The 23,120-nt window shown below is 36.6% G+C and overlaps 3 protein-coding genes across 3 annotated transcripts; 2 read left to right on the forward strand and 1 right to left on the reverse strand.

Moving 5' to 3' along the window:
• The first annotated feature begins 1,333 nt into the window (after positions 1–1,333).
• tm4sf4 (transmembrane 4 L six family member 4) lies at positions 1,334–4,741 on the forward strand. The gene is made up of 5 exons (XM_088425465.1): positions 1,334–1,900; positions 2,610–2,699; positions 3,385–3,530; positions 3,948–4,131; positions 4,291–4,741. Exons 1-5 carry the CDS (start codon positions 1,730–1,732, stop codon positions 4,306–4,308), a joined length of 609 nt encoding a protein of 202 aa, XP_088281591.1. The 5' UTR covers positions 1,334–1,729; the 3' UTR covers positions 4,309–4,741.
• Positions 4,742–5,813: 1,072 nt separating this feature from the next.
• Positions 5,814–7,664, forward strand: LOC148417282 (transmembrane protein 69-like). Its single transcript, XM_088425464.1, has 4 exons — positions 5,814–5,940; positions 6,319–6,363; positions 6,568–6,612; positions 6,717–7,664. Exons 2-4 carry the CDS (start codon positions 6,319–6,321, stop codon positions 7,506–7,508), a joined length of 882 nt encoding a protein of 293 aa, XP_088281590.1. The 5' UTR covers positions 5,814–5,940; the 3' UTR covers positions 7,509–7,664.
• A 1,401-nt stretch (positions 7,665–9,065) lies between these two features.
• Positions 9,066–18,749, reverse strand: LOC148417283 (mitochondrial adenyl nucleotide antiporter SLC25A24-like). The gene is made up of 10 exons (XM_088425463.1): positions 18,316–18,749; positions 16,702–16,828; positions 16,534–16,621; positions 15,923–16,034; positions 13,329–13,487; positions 13,070–13,222; positions 11,702–11,809; positions 10,956–11,123; positions 10,717–10,867; positions 9,066–10,590 (listed from the first exon to the last, which is right to left on the reverse strand). Exons 1-10 carry the CDS (start codon positions 18,493–18,495, stop codon positions 10,409–10,411), a joined length of 1,428 nt encoding a protein of 475 aa, XP_088281589.1. The 5' UTR covers positions 18,496–18,749; the 3' UTR covers positions 9,066–10,408.
• Between the last annotated feature and the right edge of the window lie 4,371 nt (positions 18,750–23,120).

Here is a 23,120-nt window from a genome sequence, read left to right on the forward strand (position 1 = left end):
ATATATATATATATATACTGCAATAAATAATCACTGAATACAATCAAACCATACTCACTTTCTTCACTTGCAATAATGAGCATTATCTGAGCCATTCATCCATGTGCAATATGTGTACTGCGTGCGAGAAAAGCCTCAGACCAAACTACCACTACATATGCTGTTGTTGTGTGTGTTTTAAACAGTGTGTTTTAAACATTGTATTTATATACTGTTATATTTTACTTTACTCTATTTATTCTGTTTTTTAACGAAATGCACTAAGGAGTAGCACCCAAATTTCGTTGTATGCTATACAATGACAATAAAGGCGATTCTGATTCTGATACTTATATATATATATATATATATATATATATATATATATATATATATATATATATATATATATATATATATATATATATATATATATATATATATATATATATATGCACAGTATAATATTTTGTATAGTAGATATATACACATTGTATGACCTAAAATACGAATACGAAAAACGCAAAGGAATTAAACACAAATATCCATTAGAAGAAAATTCCAGCAAAAACACAGTGTGCCAACTGCTGAGCTGTAAATGAAGTACATTTAAAAAGAAATACAAGACTGTTTATTTATAAGACAACACAGAGCAAAAGCTGAATGTATGGTAATGACCCAGATGGTGACCGCAGCTCATTTTGCATCTCTTCGGGTGATTGGAGGATTTTTTACCTGAGCTGAGCTGTAGCCTGACGAAACTAGATGCTAATGCTATTGTGTAGTGCTCCACTTTCTGTCACTGAAGCAATCAACAAGCTATTTCGCACAAGTAGTCACTTCCACTTGTAACTTTCAGTGCTTATCTGAGCATTGCTTGTAAAAGTTTTTTCCTTTTTTTTCTATTGAGTATGTACAGTTTTACTGGTGGGTTTGATTCTATTCATTTTTTAACACTTCACAAAATGATCCTGCAGGCCAGACAAAATCATCTTGAGTGCAACTCGTGGGCCGTACCGTTGACTCCCCTGCGTTGCCAAATACAAGACCTGGGCCTTGATAGGTTTCAATGTAGCATTTGCAAGTACATTTCAATTGGTTTGCGGATCAAAAATGTTTAAAGTACTCAACACCTGCGGTTTCATGCCGTACAAGACAGACCTCAAGTTTGTGTATGGGTCAGATGAAGATCCTGTGACTCACTGTGTCTGAGAGATTTAGATCAACAATGAGAGGTCCATTTTATCGATCAAATGTCTTTCTCTTCCAACCGCAGCAAAAACAAATGGTAGAACATTAACTGCTCTATCTCCACTTGGGTTTCTCTACGCACACACTGATGCACCACCCTACATCGGTGGGTGGCTGGTGTGTGTTTGCATGAAGCCACCAGCTAGTGTATGCAAACCTATGAGTGTGCGCTAGTACATATGTGACACTGCTTTATTACAGCTCGCGGTTGTAAAAGTGAGGTCACATGAAAAGTAAGGTGGAGGTGCTATAAAGGCTGAAATCAAGCATCCGCCATCCTGTGTTGAAGTGTACTGGCTGCGTGGGCAGGGTCGCATCGTTGAAGAAGTAGTTGGTTCGTCTTGATTTTGTACAAAAACCGCATTTTCATAGAGTAGCTAAAAACGATATTACCAGATTGTATTTTTTGAACGTTCTCTATTTTTGAAGAGCGAGACGTTCAGGTTTTCCGACTTCTGAAATTGCAATTTGCTGCATTTGGGGTCGTGTAACTACCACAATGTGCTCTGGGGGGTTTGCCAAGTGTCTGGGGATCAGTCTGTTGCCCCTTGCAATTGTGTGCGTGCTGTGCAACATCCTTCTCTTCTTCCCTGGTGGGAAAATTGTGGGAACGGACCAGATCACAGAGGAGGTATGGTACTTTGGAGGAATTCTTGGCTCTGGAATTTTGGTGAGTGTGTTTTATTGATGACAAATCTTTATAGTGATTGGCTTAATTAATAATATATATTACTGTAGTATATATAATTAACACTTCTTGATAGAACTTTGCACCAATTTTTTTTCGGTATCAGTATCCACTGTCAATTTAAGCATTTATATTGTGTTCCTTGTGGTCCTGCTTTATTCTGACTCATGGATACTCTAGACCAGGGGTCACCAACGTGGTGCTCACGGGCACTGAGTTGCCCCCAAAGATCACATGAATAGCCCGTAGACCTGTTCTGCAAATAGTTTACAAGTGAAAGAACATTGTGATTTTCTAGGACTTTTACTAACAATTATGCATATATGACATACTCATTACATATTACACTTGATTCACATATTTACTACAGCTGTTTCTGAATTATTGTGAGAAATCAACAACATGATCATGATCTTCACATAAACTGGTAGTAAATGTATCACAAATTACTCTTGTTTGCCTGCTCCGTGTTTGATTTTGTTATGTATTTATCATAAAATAAATATTTAATTTTATATTTATTCGTATTTGTATTATTATTAAGTATTTTATTTAATTATTTAGTGTGTTTATATGGTATAAACACACAGTTAAGGTGAAAATGTGTTTGAGCATGTGTGTGCATGTCAAACATTCTGAATCAAGTGTAGGAAAGTGCATTGTAAAACAGTTTTGCTTTTATTGATGACAGATGATATTCCCAGCCCTGGTCTTCCTTGGTCTGAAGAACAACGACTGCTGTGGTTGCTGTGGCAATGAAAGCTGTGGGAGGAGATTTGCGGTGAGGTGTTTCCAATTCTACAGGAAAGTAGTTATTATGAACAACAAAAAATAGAGTACTGTATATCCAAAACACTAAGCCCTGTTCTTCAAGTTTTGCTGCTGCTGGCGTTTTTACATCTTGTACAATTTTTTTACATCTTTTACATCCTATGTTATGAACTTGGTTCATTCCCAATAAAATACAGAATAGTAAAATACAGTATGTCATTACCATGACAAAACCTTTTTCCATGATAAAACTTTTATTACCTTTTAGGCGAATTCCATAAATCCTGTAACGGGCTATCGATAAATGGGATGGATGGATGGATGGATGGATGGATGGATGGATGGATGGATGGATGGATGGATAGATAGATAGATAGATAGATAGATAGATAGATAGATAGATAGATAGATAGATAGATAGATAGATAGATAGATAGATAGATAGATAGATAGATAGATAGATAGATAGATACTGTAAACATCAATTTATTGTACTATAGATAAAAATGAAACGCTATTGTCCTAAAGAAAAAAAAATCCTACATGAAGGTACAGTAGCTTGTGTTTTTTATATATACAGTATATTTAACCTTTAAATAATTTCACCGCCTCACTGCCGCCCCCCCCTCCCCCCTTTGTTTTTTACAGTGTGATTAACTGCACAAATGTCAATTCTCACCTCTCTCTCCTTACAGATGCTGAGTTCCATATTGTTTGCAGCCGTGGGTCTTGCAGGAGCCGGTTACTCAGTCATAGTCTCATCGGTTGCCATAAACCACGGACCCAAATGTCTGGCTGTCGTAAACGGCACAGAGGAGTGGACGTATCCTCTCAGTGATGGGTATGAAGTTGGTAATAGATCATTGAGAGAAACACATGTACTTAATTTCAAAATTCCATCATATTATAGCAAAGACTTGTGAGAGCATGACATTCTATAATGTGCAATATGTGATTCACAGAAAATGAAGAAGCTTTTTCTTATCTATGTTGAGATTTTTCGACTCTAACTAATTAACTCCAATGCAGCAGTAGAGTTTAATTTCATGTGAACTTCAATAAATATAAATCACAATGGCATAAAAACTCAAGTGCCCACTCTGCACTGGTGTCGCTGCCTGTCTGTTCTAGTAATAGTTCAGCCTTGATTAAAATATAATCTTTAATGAGTGCCATTCTAGTCATATGTGGTCACTATGTCTTTTTGAAAACATCTGACAAGTGAAACTTTTTCCTCTTTTCTTCTGGCCATCTGCAGTCAAGTGTCTGACTCAACCATGTGGTCCAAATGTATCGAACCAGTTGGTGTAGTGTCATGGCATCTCTCGCTGTTCTCTGTTCTGCTGGTCATGGGTTTGATCCAGATGGTGCTGTGTGCTGTGCAAGTGATAAACGGGCTGCTGGGAGCTCTGTGTGGGGACTGCTGTGGCTGCTGTGGTGGGGTGAGTATATACTTTACACCAATACTATGTTTAAAAGCATATATATTTATATGAAGGTAATTGTATTTATTTCATTGGTATTTATAATACACATACTTAAACTGGCAGCAATATGTAAGTTTGTCTATTAGGTAATGGCTCTTCATGTGTGTATTTCAGAATGATGGAGCTGTGTGAACAGGATTCGTGGCTGAAATCATCTTTGGGAAGCATTTCCTTTCGTATTTATTCTGTGTTTAGAGCAATAGTTTTGGCTATAAGAGCTACTTGATGACAGTGTAATTTATATAATGTAGAAACGCTGTTGAAATGACAGAGCTCAGTCATGTAATGTTTATTGTTTTGTTGTATTTGTGTATTTGCAGTGTATTATTGGAATATAATTGATATGAAAAAGTTTATTTTTACATTTACATTTATGACTTCATGTCAGATCGAAGCAGAGGCATACATATTGATCCCTGGAGAAAACTTGGGATATGACTCTCTCCTGGTGTTCTATTTTGGTGTTGTTGGAATCATTTCTGAGTGCTGGCATTCAAATGGAACAGAAGTGATTCCGAAGTGTCAAAGCACCTGTAATTTGCACAAAATAAAAAATATATTATGATTTTTTCTTTTTCTTTTATTTATTTATTTTACAAATACCATTGACACATGTGTGTCAAACTCCAGTCCTCAAGGGCTGGTAAGATGCATGTTTTCCAGTTTTCTCCCCCTCATAACATCCGATTCAAATGATTTGCTTAATAGCAACTCTGCAGGAGCTTGAAAATGACCCTAATCATTGTAATCAGCTAAGAGAGAACGTTCGAAAACATGCACGATACTGGGCCTTGAGTACTTTGATACTGTTGAAATAAAGAGTAATAAAGTAATTGCAAGAAAAGGACCCAATGAAGTGAAATTGAAAATTATAATAATCAAGACAAAAATCACGAAAAACACGTCTCTGTGCCATTTTTTTTTCACGTTGGTTCATATAAAAACCCAGTGCAGTCTTCGGCATTTTAAAGACTTGTTGACATGGGCAATCCAAAACCAAAATAATCAAATAGAAAAATGATCATATTTATTTGCGGTATCATAACTTGTATATGAGAATATGACATGTCACCGCATCATGTTGTATAGATTAATTGTATTTTGTGGCGGACACTAGGACCATGTCTCTCACCCAGTAGGCATGTCGCTATGATCCTTTGATGCTTTGAACCTGTTGGCTTTGTCTTTGCTGTTTTGGACTTTGTTGTATCAGTTTTGTGATGGCATCCGAAGAGTAAAGATCTCCACTAGCACAGCAAAGTGTGGTTTCTTCGCCTCGCCACAATGTATTGATTAATAATATTAAGAAATCGTGTTGCTTTTAATTTCTTTTAAGAATAAAATGCATTTGAAGTATTGAAAAGTTGCAGAATATTTAACTCATTTAATATCAGCTAAAATTGCATACATTATAATATAATATAATATAATATAATATAATATAATATAATATAATATAATATAATATAATATAATATAATATAATATAATATAATATAATATAATATAATATAATATAATATAATATAATATAATATAATATAAAATAATATAATATAATACTTTGTTAATTATCGTTAGGTTTTTATTGGCGATTTTGACGGGAGCAATGTTTTTAACAACGTGTTTCACACGGATTTTTTTGAGCGTGGGACGTGTGCGTATGTGTGTACATTTGTGAGTGTCATGCCCTCTGTGAATGAAAGATATGAACATTCACGGTTGATGGTTGTCTTATTATGAGGTTTTGGGACTCTGTCAGAGGTAATTTTGTGTTTCTTTATTACCATACCGGTGCTTTAGTTTTTGCGATCACTAATTTAAAACGACAAACACGCGGCCTAGCATAGTTGATTGTTTAGGAAAATCAGGCCATTCGAAAATATCGTTGTTTTAATCATGCTTAAAATCTGTGTGCGATGTCTACCAATAAATTATTTGCAGATTTGTTTCAATTATTTTTAGTTTCAAGCAGTTGTCACGTGTATTCTAATCGTTTTTCATTTTCATTGTTTCCTTTTCTTTCTTTCTATTTATGCATTTATTTATGTATTTGTTGTTTCTCGTATTTCTTTATGTATTTAGATTTTGCCCATTTTGTTTGTGCAACCTAATTGGTGATCCGTTTACATCTTTCTCTAGATGCTCCCTGTTATGCTAAGGAAAAGCACCATAACTGCCCAGAAGGTAGATACACCTGTCATACTATTGTTTTGTGTTGGTGACGAGCGTTGTGAATATAAAATGTTTTTTAAGTTGTATAAGATTGGTCTTTCTTTTTTTCTTTCTTTCTTCTTATTTTGTTTTGCGCATTCAGTTATTTATGTATTTAAATTGTGCATATTTGTTTGTGCAACGTAATGGGTGATCTGTTTATATATTTTTTTTTAGATGATCCCTGTTATGTTAAGGAAACACAGCATAACTGCCCAGAAGGTAGATACAACATATGATACCATTGTTTTGTGTTGGTGACAAGTATTGTGAATCTGAAATGTTTTTCAATATTCTGTATTGATCTGTAAACGTTTTTTTCTCAGCTATTGGCATGGCCCCCTCCAAAATGTTGGCCATTGTCACTCATCAAGGTTTCTGATAGTGGATCATCATCAGGCCCTCAACGTGTCACCCAGACCTCCTTAACCAGGCCACCAACAGAATGCCCGCGAGATTCCCGGGACAAGTATTGTCCTGGCGCCCTTGCCTTCATGAGGACTGGGCTCTTCGGGAGGACGTCATTTCACGCCGCAGCTTTTACAGCAAGGAATCAATATTTCCATTCATCTGCTATGAGGCTCAAGAAGCGAGTGCAGCCTGAACCTCCTCCCAGAGAGCTTAACCTGGTGCGATATGACATGAAGCACTTCTGGAAGAGTCCCAAACCGGCTCTGTGGCTGGGCTTTGCTGGGCTGATCCCCTTTGTTGCCCCGCCTCTTTTCATGGGGGTGACTGAATGCTACTCTCCCGAGTTTGCCTACACCCAATTGGTCTACGCCGTCTCCATCGTTTCCTTCCTGGGCGGAGCTCGTTGGGGGTACGCCCTACCTGAGAGCAGTCCAGCCAAACCTGACTGGATTAACCTGAGCAACAGCGTGGTTCCTTCACTCTTAGCTTGGATTACCATGCTCATGGCCGACAGCATTGCGCCTGCAATGACCATGGTCATCATGGCGCTGGGTATATCACTTCACTACGATCTGTCACTGCTGCCCACTTACCCCAGCTGGTTTAAGGCCCTACGTACTGTGTTGACCATTGTGGCATTTTTTTCCCTACTTGGTACACTCTTGGCTTATGGAATTTACCCGGAAAAGATTTTTTTTTCAGAGTAATTAATCATGCAGGTGATTACCAGTAGACATTTTGCAGAATGATTATTTCAACGTATTGTTGTACAGTAGTGTGGAAACTGAAATTAGGATTTGAATTTAAATCAACCAAATGGGCGAATCCAATAAAATGAGTGTGCTTGCATAGTTTTGATCACACATTTGTTGCAACCATTTGTTTGTGGTCCTCAGAGAAGTAAAGGGGCTTTCCTTGCATTGTTCCTACCGCGTTAAATGGTCTAACATGTACAAATAAAAAAATGAAATTCACAGGCGATGAAAAAGTCTAACCCAATCTGCGCATGTCATACGAATTGTGAGGTGATATTGCACATTTACCATCTGGTCCAAAAGTTAACACCTTTGTATAATAGAGTCACTGTTACAACTTCCTGGGCTATGAACTGTAGGACAACTTAGAAGCAGTGACATTAATGAGGTAAAGAACATTATGTAAGATGCAACTTAAGTAATCACTACTTAAAGCTTTGGGCACTCTGTGAAAAGTCAAGATACTTAACTTGTTAAAATCGGAACCTAATGTAATTGTGTTTGATTGTGACTAAATATAGATCCAAAATACAAGTCTTCACAAGCTTGCTTTGTCAGTCACAAATGATTAGTGTGCACATGAACACAATGGATTTGATTTTTTCATAGACTGGATTTAAACAGACTGAAACAGAATGCAGTTAAATGTAATCTTGAGGATTCACAAAAATATAATACCACTGTTAGGTTTTACAACTTTTTCTATGCACGAAACATGATTGAACATTGGTCTCAAAAGTATTTGAAAACTAGGCCTAAGTAAAAATGGCTATAACTCTTTCAGTGCCAGGGGTGTGAATTCTCATCTTGTAAAATAGTATTAACAATATAAATCATATAATTCTCGTCAAATACATTTTTTTATGGAGGGTAGTAGACCCTTGACTAATGCTTACCTACTATGAGCCAATCGAGCACTGTAGTCACAACTGTGACCATTGGATGGCAGTGTTTCCACACATACAAGATTGGTATTACCTACATGCAATTCAAAGTAAGGAATGGAAATCAATCTTTCATGAGATACCACCCATATTAACATAGATATAGTATACAATATTCTGTTGGCCTTAAAAGATGAGTGAAAATGCTGAATATAAGGTCCCTCTGGCAGTTTCTTTTTCTGATAACGTTTGGCATTGAACGAGTTAATTTCTTTTATATGTGGCTGACGCAACACATCTACACATTTTTCACAATTTTACACGATTCATTTTTCTTTAAATAAAATATGACAGTTTGAATTTTGAATAGTGTGTTTACTATTTGTTGTGTGTATGGCAGCGCACCTCAAATAAAAATTGATAAGCACTTGTGTATGGGGTTTCTGCTCACTCCTCAAGTCTGTATTTACACAACTTAAGGCCTGTTGTGATGTAATAGTGCAATAACACTGTCAAGTAAGCACATAGACCTGCCTTATCCTGTAAATACAGTGCAAAATTGCAATTTCCTTCTAAATGTTTACACTCCCCATCTGTCGAGTGAACATATCCCACAACCACAAGATGATACTGAAATGTCTTTATTAATGTTAACACAAATAACTATCAAATAAGGGATAGAAAGACAAAATTGTGTAGAAAAACAAAACAACTAAGGCACATGATTGCAATATTGTTTTCCAAGGAGCACTTGATAACGCAGTGAACCAATAGGCCTATATACAAATTGAAAAGATACTTGAATCTCACTCTGGTGAGTTACACTCAGAAACAAAAATTTAAACAAGTTGGAGACAAGTATGTGAGTCAACTTGGAATTTTTAGCATTTAAAGGATGGACCCTGTCTGCAAAAAAGTGGCATTATTCAGAATAGCTTTGGTATAACAAGGTGCTTTGTTTGTATATAAAAAATGTCTTGGATGTGACATTAAAAAAAAAAAAAAAAAATCACCTTTCCCAAGTGTCTTTGTAAACAACATGTTGAATTACTACTTTGCACTGAAAGCTGCTCAATGCTTGTCTTTGAGACTGGATGTTATAACTACAATTTATTACCAAACCAGAATTCTAGAAATGTTAAATATGAAAAATATGAAGTGGTGTCTTGAAGAGAAACGTATTTTCACTACAGTAATTTAATTGTCAAATTTTTGAAGAACGACGTAGGGATAGGTGTTTCAACCCATAGACTGTATAAAAAGAGGTGGAAATTGATTTCAGACAAAGTGAATTGCATTACAGCTGCATTTATTTTAGTAGGCACATGGGGGCAGCACTTGGACTTGCACTGTTTTTCACCTTAGTAATTCCAACATCATCCTTTGACTCTTGAAATGCTAATGTAAGTCACTGATTGTGTGGGGACAAGTCAAGTCCCAAATGCAATCAAATTTTGATTTTTATGAATGTTTGCATCATTTATATGTTCAAAAAGCATTCAAGCTGCATTGTGAAAAAGAAACGCAGAGGAAACCGTCAGTATGCTGACTAATTTCATTGGCTGTCTGTGTTTGACAAGCAATCATTTAACTGATGGTCTCATTGAACCGATTGTATTAATGTATTCAACTCAGCCTTTTTATAACCTACATAAGTATTAAGAAAAGTATAATGGCTCAAGGACGAAAATCAGTTCATGAAATTAGTTTTGTTTAGGACTTTAAATCGTCCATTAGGTATGAATGTATGTGTAAATACGATCCAGGTCATCCGCGAACCCAATTTGGACAAGTTGAAAGTTTTGTGTCCATTGCACTGAAGCAAGGACGCCAGGTTTAAAGTGCCATGTGAAAGAAATAGTGTTGGTTACGTCACCTCAGTTTACACAGTCTATTTTTTGCATTTTATACATTTTCTATGAAGACAGACATGAAAAAAACAGCAGGCTATACATGCTTTGGTAGGTGCTACTTTTGTATACCCAAACCTGACCGCATATATTCATAAACCACATAGCTGATGCTGACAGCTGGCAGCACCTTCATGAAATTGGGCAAAATGCCTCGGTACAGTCCAAAGAATCCTTCCTTCTCTAAAATCTTCTTCACCATCTGGTTCATCTGCAACTGTTCGCCACCCTCGAGAGAAGCTGAAAGTGATCCAAAGTATTCATGAAAGTCAAACTTAGTAAATTGCTCCCTGTGTTTCATTCAGCTGAGATATTCTTTTCAGACCATTGTTAAAGAAATAGCGAATGTCGCTTTGATGTTTGTACCTTGCGCCTGCATCCTGGTGCGGACCAGGGCCAAGGGGTAGCTGGCCAGCTGGCCACAAGTACTGGAGATGGTACCACAGCCCAGCAGCACTAGTATCCCTGGGTTAGCTGTGTCTTTGGCATAGTGGGACAACCACAAGTTCTTCAAGCTCTGGTGACGGTGAGAAAGAAATGTGTGACAATAGCGCAGACTCGGATCACAATTTTTGAAGAAAACAAAGCTTGGTGTGATTGTTCACCTCATAAACGGCCAGATCTATCCCAGCATATGGAATGATGCCCAGGATGTTAGGAACATAGCCCTTGTAGAAAGCCTTAACTCCTTCTTTCTTTAGGATTTTTTTGGCACAGTCAAACATTCCTGAGTATTGCCCCGTCTTCCTCAGGGTTAGCCTGGTCTTCATCACCTAAATTGATGACGTAATTCGTTAAAAGAAACCTTTACTAACCAAGCATCTATTATCGATACAGTTTTCCATTGTGACTATGTGGACTTCTTGTTCAAAAACAAAGATGACTAGGAGGAGAAAAAGGAGTCTGTGGAGTATAACACAGCACCAAAGATTAGGAATAGCAAAACAAGAAGCTAATCTTAGCATGAAATGTTTTTTTTTAATTATTATTTACAGCTCTGTTTACTCAAAAGTTACAATGACAGCAATTATAGATCAGCTATGCTTTTTATAAAAAATGTGAATAGTTTGAATTGAAATATGAAAAATATTTCTAGTCCGTTTGTCTCGCATCAGAACATACCCACTGTTGCCTGCTCCCAACGACGTGATGAACGCATTAGGAAGTCGACTTGTTAATAAAAAAACATCACTAAGTGGTACTTTAACAGGAGTCACTACATGATTGTCAAATCCTTCATGCTTGCAAAAGATAGTAAAGCAACGACAATGGCCCATTTGTAATCAAACCCACAGACACATGACTATGAGAACATTGCAAACGGGTAAATACAGTATGCTTTAAAGCGCACCTCCATGGGGTAGATGGCTGTCTGTGCTGTTGCTCCAGCAAGTGATCCTGCAATGAACCTCTCATGTGTCTTGATCTTCCCTGGTTCGCTGGACAGCATCTTCTTATACTAGTGAAACAGAGTATAAAACAATCAGAGGAAACGATCCCAGTGCCCCCCCCAATGTAAAAAAAAAAAAGCAAGTTAAAACTGATGGGAGGCGCAGGAGACTAAGAAGCAGTGAGAACAAAAAAGAAATTGATGGTATATATGCAATTTAAGTGCATTATTTATGTGCATATTACACTTTTGAGTGTTTTGTTTAATTCCTTTGAGCCAAGATCCGTACTTATACCTTGATTCTGCTTATTATTTCTTTTTTGTCATATTTTCCAAGTTGATTTTTCAGATGGACCACACCTACTCACCATGTTGCATTTTTTGTTCCACCATGAGGATTTGTTTTGTAATTTAATTCAATATTGGGCAATTCATTTTGCAAAGGGCCCACATAAAATAAATCTCAGAACGCTAGCCAAGATGCTAACCTTAATTTGCTCTATAATCTTTTCAATGCATTTACAAAAAGTGTAGTTTTGTATCAATAGATCGCTATGTGTGTACATATGGAAGGATCCAAATAACCGATTTCACATTGCTGTTTGTGATGTAAATTTTGGACTTTGTGCCTTAATGGAAAACACATGGGACTGCTTAAGTGAGAATCAAGGAAGAGTAGTCATGTCAAGTGATGTTTGGAAAGATTTCAGCGACTAGCAGTGAAACGAATCTTAGAGGAATGCAGGTACTTAAAGTGAGAGGATTTGATTTGAAGTGGATCAACTTTCAAATAAACACCTCATTACAACAGACTTTAATTTAGAAGTTTTTCCTCTGCGTGATGGTTGCACTCCGATTAAATATAATTAAAAGCTCATTACGGACACTAAGAAACCACTTGACGCTTACATACAGCACAAGTCTCTGCTAGCAGCTAATGTGAGGACAAGGTATGTTCCATTATATTTTATTATCATTATAACCATTATTATAATTACAAAATTATAATCAGTCATTAAAATTAAATCTTAACTCCTTAAAGGCACTGCTAACAATTCAGTGCAGCAACCACTAACTCTTAAGAGTTGATTATAGTCAGGGCTCTCAAATACTCATTAGTTACTGTAAGTGGAAAATGTAAAATTATCACATGACCACATATGTATGACCCTTTATTTCGACTTAATGGTCACTGTGGCGGCCAGTCAGACTCTTTACTTTCCCTAGGGCTGTTCTAGGTCTAACCCGCCGAACAGACCTCCAAGGACAACACTCACTCCTACAAACACTCTCACAATTGGAAAAGCTATAGATTGATTAAATCATTACCTTCTCATAGGCCATGAATTTAATGGCAGTTTCTGGGGCGATCTTGAGTACATTAATACCATTTCCTCGCCATAAAGATGTCAAGCCTCCTTCTTTCAACATTTGCTTGAATCCGCTGACCAAGTTGATTTTGTTGCTCTTAGAAGAATGCACCTGCAAATTAAGAGTCATTATAACTACTCAGGGCAGTTGGGAAAAAAAAACAAACAAAAAACAAATAAAATGGCATTCTAATGAAATACATGAGTTGTAGACACACCTGCATAAAGACCTTCATTCTGTCCAGGGGGGCAGTACCTGTACGGGACACTGCTCCTGCCATGGCCCCGGCAGACAGCTGCTTCCACCACAAACCTGTGGTCTTCTCCTCTTCTGTAAACTCATCTGGGATGGTGAGGCTGTCACCTATGTCCAACACCTAGACACAATGCATTTATGTATATAATTTAATATCAAACAACAACAAAAATAATACCTTGGTAGGACCACTGTAACCTGAAAATCACTTTGCGAAAGTGAATGTTAAGCGAGGCAGATACATAATAGCTTTAAAATACAAACTGTGCATCCAAAGTAATAGAAACTCTTGAGCTTGCCATAGACCCCTTGTCCAAAAAAAGTATAGCAATAAAATAAGATGATTAAGCTCAATAGTGTCAAAAAGTATTCATTTATGTTTGTTTTGTTCTTGTGAATATAGATGTTTAGAATATATTTCATGCCCGCATAAAGCTAACTGAGGAAACCAAAATATAACAAACACTGCCGTAAAATATAGCATTCTTCCAAATGTAACCCTAATCAATAAACAAATTGTTCAGTTAATGCACCTTGATCTGTGTCTTCAACCATGTTAGGAGAGCATCTTGCAACCTAAAAATTCTTTCAGGTGATTTATTTTTCTTAATGACTGATTCCTAGTACTTGATAATATTATGACTAAAATTTCCTGGATTTCATGTCTTTTAAGAAAAATTATGGATGTACAACACCTCATCAATTAATTTTTTTAATAATTACAATTTTAATTATGATATCATTTTAAATAAAAAAATAACAGTAAACTGTTGTGAAATACATACATTGTCTTTAGTCAAGCCCTACAAAACACACTTGTGTCTAAAAATACATGTGACCACTTAATTTGACTTTTTCATAGTTTTGGTGACCTCTTACTTAAGATTAAATATTATATTTTGAAATAAAATATTGAAATTCAATTTCTCATCTGAAAGAATAAAACAAAAATTCAATATGCAAAATGCCGACAGAGTGATATGAAATACTTATTATTGTAATACACTTTCCAACTACATCAACCAGCCCTAAAAACAACTACACATTTTTATATTTAACTTACTTAGAATATTTCAAAACCATCGTGACTCACGACTCCAAGAGCACATGGAAAATGTTACCCCCCTCCCCAAAAAAAAGAAAATCAAGGTAAATGAGTTAAACGTGTACGTTTTGTTCATATTGTGAAGGAAATGACAACGATACCACATTTAAATATCCTCCTGATCACATGCTGATGTGGTTTGTATTGTTTTTTTTAGAACAGGTTTTTCTTGCTAGAACAAGAAAAGAATCATGCAAATGTGAATGCATTTGTTTTTGGTGTTGTTTTTTTAGATTCCAATGATGTTTTCATATTAAAAAAAATAATAGGAGGATTGCCAAGTATTTAAAAGGGTTCATGCCAAAACTACTTTACCGGCGATGGTGTTTTCTTTTGTTATTTTTACTTACGATTTCCAAGCAAAGTCATACAAAGATCTGGTTGGCGTAAAATCCCAAAGGGAAGTACGTTAAGTTGAAGAACCTACCATATCCACCTCCAGCTCATAAATTGCACAGTCATCATCAAAATCCAGAAAAAAAAATTTCCTCTGTTTCGGATGCTGCTGCTTCCAAGGCTGCAGCAGAGCCATTGCCATTTCCAAAAAAAAAAAAAACTGATCCACTGATTTAGGTTCCAGTATTGAAATGCATCCTTTCAAAAACTGGGCTGGATCAGATGAAGTCCTTCTAAAAGCGAGACACACCGACTTATGGTCACTGTGAATGAGTCTGCATGACGTGCTGCTGACCTCTGTTTCAGTCTCAACACATCAACCTTTGTCCTTTGCCCCCTCTAGACTCGCTTCCGTTCTCTCGCTCTGTCCCAATCCCCTTGACACACTAATCTCTCAGGTCAGACTTAAATTAGATTATCTCTGCCAATCTTAGCAACTGCACTTTTATTTAAAGTTGTGAAACTGAGCAGAGGGAGCCAACTTCTCAGAGCTTAGCCATTCACTAAAGCTGGCTACATTTCGGGCACGCAACAGATGAGTCAAAAAAAAAAAAAAAAAAATATATATATTTTTTTTTTTTTTACTGAAGGATTTTGAATACTGTATTCTGAATTTGAAATGGAATTCTTGACCTCAGTTCTCTTACTTATGAATGTTTTGATACCATACACCAACCCCTGATGTAGCCACTTTAAAATAATGGGAAACAACTGCATTTCTATCATGTTCATTACATATTTGACAATAAAGTCAACACAGTGCTTCAGTTTCTGTATAATTGCCTACTATTTTCTTGGGAAAAAACATGCTTTGCAATCGTGACTGCCAATATTGTGGTTACTGAAAATATAAATCCACCAGCGAAACGATGAAAATACATTAGGTATATACAGACTTTAGTTTATGCTTGTATTATATTTAGTGATTTGAAAACACTTTAAATGTTAGTGCTAATGCATATTTATATTTATTTTTTAAATGTTTGGAATAGTGTACACGTGTGCGACATTATACTCAATCTGCATTTGTGATTGGTGACACATTCCCCACATACCGTAGTGTGCTTCCAATATCGGACAATCTCCTCAAGGTTTGTAGCTGAGGTCAATAGGAAATGATCCCTCCATTCATTCCAGTCCACAGTCATTGTGCCATCTTCATCAATACTGTACAAAAAGGCAAACGCGATTGAGATTGACCAGTAAGAATAAGGTTCAACATATGCGATTAAAATTTAAAATCATTAATTGTATATGTTATGTGTGTGAAGAACTAAAAAAAAAGTGGCCATCAAATTCTATAGTGGTGAATCATATGAAGTTTTATCAAGAGATAATCTCATCTTTCATTTTTGTTTTTCTTTTCTATTTTTAAGTACTTCTTGAAATTAACTTTAAGCTGAACCATAGAACACATAAATGATTTTCCCAAGTCTCAATCTATACTGAACTGAAAGCTGTGAACACAAATCAAGATACAAACTACACCTTTTATGTAGTGAACCTGAACCTATACAATTCCTCCTTTACTTTTTCCTCTGCCATGACACTATCTGAATCGTTCCACTAGAGAGCGCAATTGTATCACCTGAACCATGTAGTGTCCAGAATCAACATTATAGCGTCCAGAATAAACATTACATTTATTGGGACGACTAAAAAATACCTCTGAAGGATCTTCTGTGCTTCCTCCTTGCCGATGTCCAGCCCAAGGTCTGCAAGGGATTGCTTGATCTCCATGAAGTCTATTAGACCTGTAAAAAAACAAAAAAAACAAAAACAGCATTTTATTTGACCCACGATAACCCTTGTCCTTAGAAAACATTCATTTTACCATCATTGTTTTTGTCTAAGCTCTTGAAGGTCAGTTGTAACTTCTTCTCGTGTTCCTTCAGGTACTTTGAGAATTCGTTGAAGTCGAGCCCTTCGTCTTGGTCCTGGTCTCCAGATGAAACTATTTTCTTGAAGGAACAGAAAATACAGTATGCTTGACACATGGAAGTATTTGTCCCTTGGGTCTAACTGTCAACAATCCCATGTTTTCCGTCTTGTCTTGTATTTATTAGTGGTTGATTTTAATACATGATGCCATGTTTGGTATATTATATGTGATGCCCTGGGATCCATCTGGCTGTTTAGATGATGCTTGCTGTGAATGTGGCATCCATATTTTATTATTTAAATGTAAAGGATGTAACCTGACCTACTTGCGCCTTGTGTGTGGCAGATGCTGTTAGGTGCACCAGCCTTATCTGACACAGTCATGCTTCCTAACAATGGTTTTTCTGTACATTTCAGTCATTTTGCAAAGCCTCTGAGAACTGCATGTTGTTATGTACTGTATGTGTGTGTATGTATGAATTTATGTATGTATGATTGTATGTGTACATGAAAGTTATAGGCCCCATGTCAATTCCAGTCTTCAGTGGCAGTCCATATTATTCTTTATCATTTTCTTCCCATTACTGATTAGAAATTTGTAGCATTTTTTCTGTCCTGGAGGCAATGATTAGTGACATGCTATGTTTAAGGTAGATACTGGATGTAAAGCAAACTTTTACTTCACATCATGTTGAGCAATGTTTGCTATCCAGCCGCAGCTTGTACTGTAAGTCGCAGAGGTTTTTCTCAAATGCTCAGGTGGGGCGGTGGTGACAGCGCAGAATAAGCAAGGAATGCTTAGCAATGCATCAGTGAAGAAAATTAAGGAAACACAAATTATCGATTGATAGTAGTTTAAAGGAAATGTCAGTACCTGTACCCATCCACAACCAAATGCCTGTCCTTCAAGTTTATAAACTTCCCCACTTTGATAAATAAATACATTGGAAACTTCGTGAACCGTCGAAAGGGCCCTGGGAAGAAAGAATGAGTTCCTTTCTAGTTAAGTTAAACAAAAAGAAACTTGTGATCCCTCAATGGTGTCGTCATAAATAGGGTGATTTTGAATTGACATGAAAACAAATGTACGCACTGCAATTGACCAGCCAAGATAGTACCATTCCTTTGTAAAAAAATCATTTGGAATAAGGGCTGGATTGGCGTTAATAAATAATTTCATCCATCCATTATCTCTAGCCGCTTATTAAGGGGAGGGGGGGGGAAGCAATTGCACTGCGTCAGCCCGAAAAGAAGTCGGCCCACCGGGCATTGGCCCTTTCGGCTAGCTAGAGATCTCAAACTCATCCGTCTTATACGTCGAACTCAGTCGTAGACCCAATACCCCTTGAATTTTTAATGACTGTCTAAGTCGATTTTACGGTTTTATAATAACATTCACACCGAATCCTATCTTATGGAAACTTTTGTCTATCAGTGGAAATCGTGGCTACAATACAGTGATTCAGCACACAAAATATGTATACCAATATACTGAATCCAAGAAGTACTGTACAGTATCGTACAAGCTAAGAACAATAAATGCATTTATGACAGGTTATCTAGTTACCTGAGCCGCTCCTTTCCCGGTCCGGATGCCCATTGCGGCCAGGCCTGCCTTCAGTTCCGATACATCCACTTTTCCATCCTTGTTTGTATCGAGTTTGGCGAACAGCTCCTCGTAAGTTCTGGACGCATCCGCTGCGCATTGGCAGTCGGTGAAAAACATTTTCCTAACTATTTGATACATGGTTTGCTCGAGGAACGGAAACAATAAACAACTATGGTCCCTGTAAACACACTCCCGTGGTCGCCGCTTCTTGTTTCGGTTCCGTGTATATTTGGATGGATTTCCGCAATGTCACGCGACGTACCATAGACAACTCACGTCGACTGAGAGATGCATTAGATAATGAATGAAAATCGTTGTTTTGATGAAGTTGCGTGCGTGCTAGATGCAGTAGTTAGCAAGCAAGAAATCGTGAACACACACACAGGGCTGAATTTGTCTTGAGACCTCCTCTTTTCAGTGCTCGTACACGCCCGTGAGAGTGGCACACCCTTCAGCATTCAGACTGTGGCCTTCATATTAGTAGGCTACTACTGGGTGGGCCATATTGGAAAACTTTTACTACGCTGTTTAAAAACATTAATCGTATGAAGGCATTGCACTTTACATCATTCCCATTTGAAATTCAAAACATTCACCTTATTCAATTCACCTTGGGAGGGATGCCAAACGTTTCTACAAACACATACAAAAAGTCTGCATTTTCATTTAAAAACAAAACATGAAATATTAAATTAGTAGTAGAAGCATTAGCAGTAGCCTACTAGTAGTTGTGGGAGTACTATTATTATTATTATTATTATTATTATTATTATTATTATTATAGTTTATTAAAACAAACATGTAATCCCAATTATTTTTAACATGCATAAAATTCTCAATAGACTTCACACGATCAGGATTTCCGAAGCGTATCACAATCCCGATTAGTTTCAAAATAAACTATAGATCCATTTACAAAATAGAGCAATATGTTTATTTAAATAACTTGTTGCTGGTAGACCAGTTTTTTTTCTTCTGGTGGGGCACGTCACGCCATGCAATGCCAGTACAGTATTGTATTTGCGTTTGCTGAAGTGTGAAGTAATTGCACACCAACGTCACTAGATGGTACAGTGGAACCCTCAATGTCTGTGCGGGAGTTATAAACTTTTTCAATTGCCGTCAACATTTTTTTTTCTAAATTACAATGATTAACGTAATTTAAAAACAATAAGGACATGGTTTTAAATCTTTGTCTTTAGATTAAAATGTTTAAGGTATTGGTGTTCCTGCATTAATGTTCTAGATCATTCATACCGTTTATCATTATTTAATGATTTAATATCTTTTTTAGCATCAAATGGATCAGGTGGACAAAATATTTCTAGTTTAATGAGGATTGACTTTTTTTTTTTTAATTTCAGACACTGATGCCATTTAAGTTATATTTTTTTGTTTCAGACTAACCTGTAACCTGTATGACCCGTGTAAAAGGTCGAGTTAAAATGTTGAAAATTGAGATATTTTGCTTTTTCTTTTGTTAGTTTAAAAAGATACTATATTTTTGGTATACACATTTTATAGATAATGTTCCTATTGATAGTCATCACAGCAAGTAGGGCTGGGGGGCTGTGGCAAAATGTTTCCTCTATCCTAGCAGAGGCAGAGGCATTCCAAAACAATAATTGAGAAGCACTTTTAATATGTAGAAAATAAAGCATTTTTGTCTCAGTTCAACAATCTTTGCCATGCCCCAAAAGTGACAGAGATGCACAGGAAAAAACATCGGCGTCTCAAAGTGGAATTTCAGTCAGGTGTTTGCAACAACTTACTGTGATAAAATTACTACAGTATATTATAATTAAATTATAATTGAATTACTTTACAGCACAGAGTACTGTAAATACTCCAAACTAGGAACTGATGCTGCAGCTTTCCCATAGAGCCGTACAAAGAACGGTCACACTCGTGCAAAGACAAAACGTCATGTTAGCCTTCAAAACCTTAATAAAGACATAATTTTGTGGAATGGATCAATATCATTGATCATTCAGCAAATTATGACAGTACCGATCACTGGTCTTGCATAAACTAACAAATATCGGCCGATCATGATCAAACCGATCAGATCATCATCAAGTCTAATTTTTACTAAAATACCACACACACACACACACACACACACACACACACACACACACACACATAAACTATGCCATTTAATGACTGTCAACATAACAGATCTCATATTTCTTTTTGAAATCCAGTCGAATATAATTTTTTTTATCAGAATACAATACAATGCAATACATTTTCATTTAGTGCATGTCAAAAATAACCATCTACCAAAAACAAACCAATCTATATTTTCACCATTCAAAATCCCACAAAATATCCCCTATTCATTCCCGATGACACGTTAATTACAATAGATTGTCATCATTGGTTCTTTGCAATTCAAATTCAGTTTACCTTGGAAACAATTGTCAACATGCCAAAATATCACATTTTCCACAAATTCAACATTTTTACCAACTAAAATCCCAGGCAAATACTTTTTATTTATGCCCAATGATTGGATCAACAAACTAGATTCACTTTGTTCTGCTTTCTAAATTCTGCATGTTCAGTCCATTTGATCAGGTCACAGTTTTTTTCACAAGATTTTCCATCCATTCCCAATTTTTCATCTGTCCCAACGTTCAAGAAATAGTCCATCCATCCATCCATCCATCCATCCATCCATCCATCCATCCATCCATCCATCCATTTTCTATAGCAGCTTATCCTCACTAGGTCCTCTGGCCTGCTGGTGCCTATCCCAGCCATCTTGGGGCAATAGATGGGGGACACCCTAGACAGGTTGCCAACCATCCCCACTCACAATCATACCTTGGGCAATTTGGAGTGTCCAATACAGCCATGCATGTTTTTGGAATGTGGACGAAGACTGGCACCATGCCGCCCAAGCAATACTCAAGTGCCTTCAATAGCTTTTCACCTCATTTTATACCTTCCAATATGATTCAATTCTGTTCACTATGAGTTCATGTCATTCAAATAATTTCATTTAATAGAACAGACTTTTTTCTTCAGAAATTGTAAACAATAGAATTAATTGTTTTATTTTCTCATACTTTCATTCAGGCTTACTTTTATTACTGTACACTTGGGTTATTGGGGTAATCCAGTGCTTCTTAAATAGTGGAGCGGTCCCCCCTGGGGGGTAGAGAGGTGATGCCAGGAGAGGCGCAGATGACCCCAGGGAAAAGGCTTTGTTTTTGTTATGTGAAGTGTAATTGCAATACAATAAGAATATTCATCTTTTTTTTTCTAGTTTAAGGCACTTTGATGCACTATTATTTTTTTTTCTGTTTTAGACTAAGCTGTAACCCATATCAATGCTGTAAAAAAAATAATTAACAGTTGTTGAAAGTTGATTTATATTGATTTATTTTTCTTCAATGTTTAAAAGGATACAGGTTTAGGCATAATTATACAATTTTTATATGTAATGACCTTATTTATAGTCAGTATGTAGATTGGAGGGCACAAGAACTTTTCTCTTTCTTAGGGGGGCTTGGCAAAATATAATTGAGAAGCACTGTGGTAATCTTAGAACTTATGGTTCTGTATTGGTGCACAAAACAGCTGTATCTAAATATTTTACAGAAACAAAACATCTCATGTAGACAATCAAATCAAAAGTAAAAAAAAAGTCATAAAAGTAGAAAAATCATTTAACTGCACTGAAATACATAGAATGAAAGATCATCTCGTCTTATTTGACATTTGATATTTGACTGAGTGTAAAATCTGGGACAACAGATGCTAGATGGGACACCATTGTAAACAAGATGTTGCATCTCAAGGGGTTTATCACAACATCATTAAGAATTTTCAAAAAGTAACTTGAGACTTTCTAGTGAAATAGTATTTACTCATGGGGCCAGACTGAGGCGGATCTTTGGGAATAGATGGGTTGCCGTCGACTCTGGACTGGTCTCGAGCCATTGCAACTCTGTTGATCCAACACTTTATTTCCTAAAGGGGGGTCTGTCCTTACATGGGCCAAATTAGAGCTGGGGCTTATCTCATTTGACATTTGGCATGTGTCGGGTTACACCCTTGTCTCGTCACCAATTACAAGGCACACATAGACAAACAACAATTTCTCCTCACATGCTTAGAATGAAAGTGGAAGGACATGAATAACACACCGAGGTCACAGAGAAATTCGAAATGTGAACCTCAGAACTGGGGGTGGATCTGCGAATGTAGGCCACTGAATTTCAAAATGTAACTGGCTTATTAAAACATTGTGTGCATCATCGCTTTAGCTTTGTAACTCATTGGCAGGAATCCGACAGCTGGTCCTTGTTATATTTAGGCAGCCTAGGCTAGTACAAATAAGCTGTAATTGAAGAATCAGCCTGGTGATGAGGGGTGGGCGGTTGGAGTGGATGGTATAGCTGTTTATGAACTGTGCGGCGAAAAATGTGACACAATTACGGCACAATACAGAGGTTTTTAGGACCAAGCACAGAGCCTTGAGGGATCCTATGTGGTATCTTCAGCTGAACTGATTTTTTATGACAGTAAATTGCACATACTGATTTCTATCATCCGGGTAACTTGTTATCCATTTATATACCAGTCCTTTTATTTTTTTTCCATTCATACGGTAAGATCTATAGTACCAAATGTTTTCTTTAAATCTATGAAAATCAAAATTGGGAATTTTTTGTTCTACATATTAGTCGCAATTTCATACAAAATCTCCAATACTGTCATAGAAGTGGACTCGTTCTTCTTGAAGATTC

This window comes from Hippichthys cyanospilos, chromosome 10 (genome assembly GCF_059441005.1).
Source record: "Hippichthys cyanospilos isolate Australia breed blue-spotted pipefish chromosome 10, RoL_Hcya_1.0, whole genome shotgun sequence".
Lineage (NCBI taxonomy): Eukaryota > Metazoa > Chordata > Actinopteri > Syngnathiformes > Syngnathidae > Hippichthys > Hippichthys cyanospilos.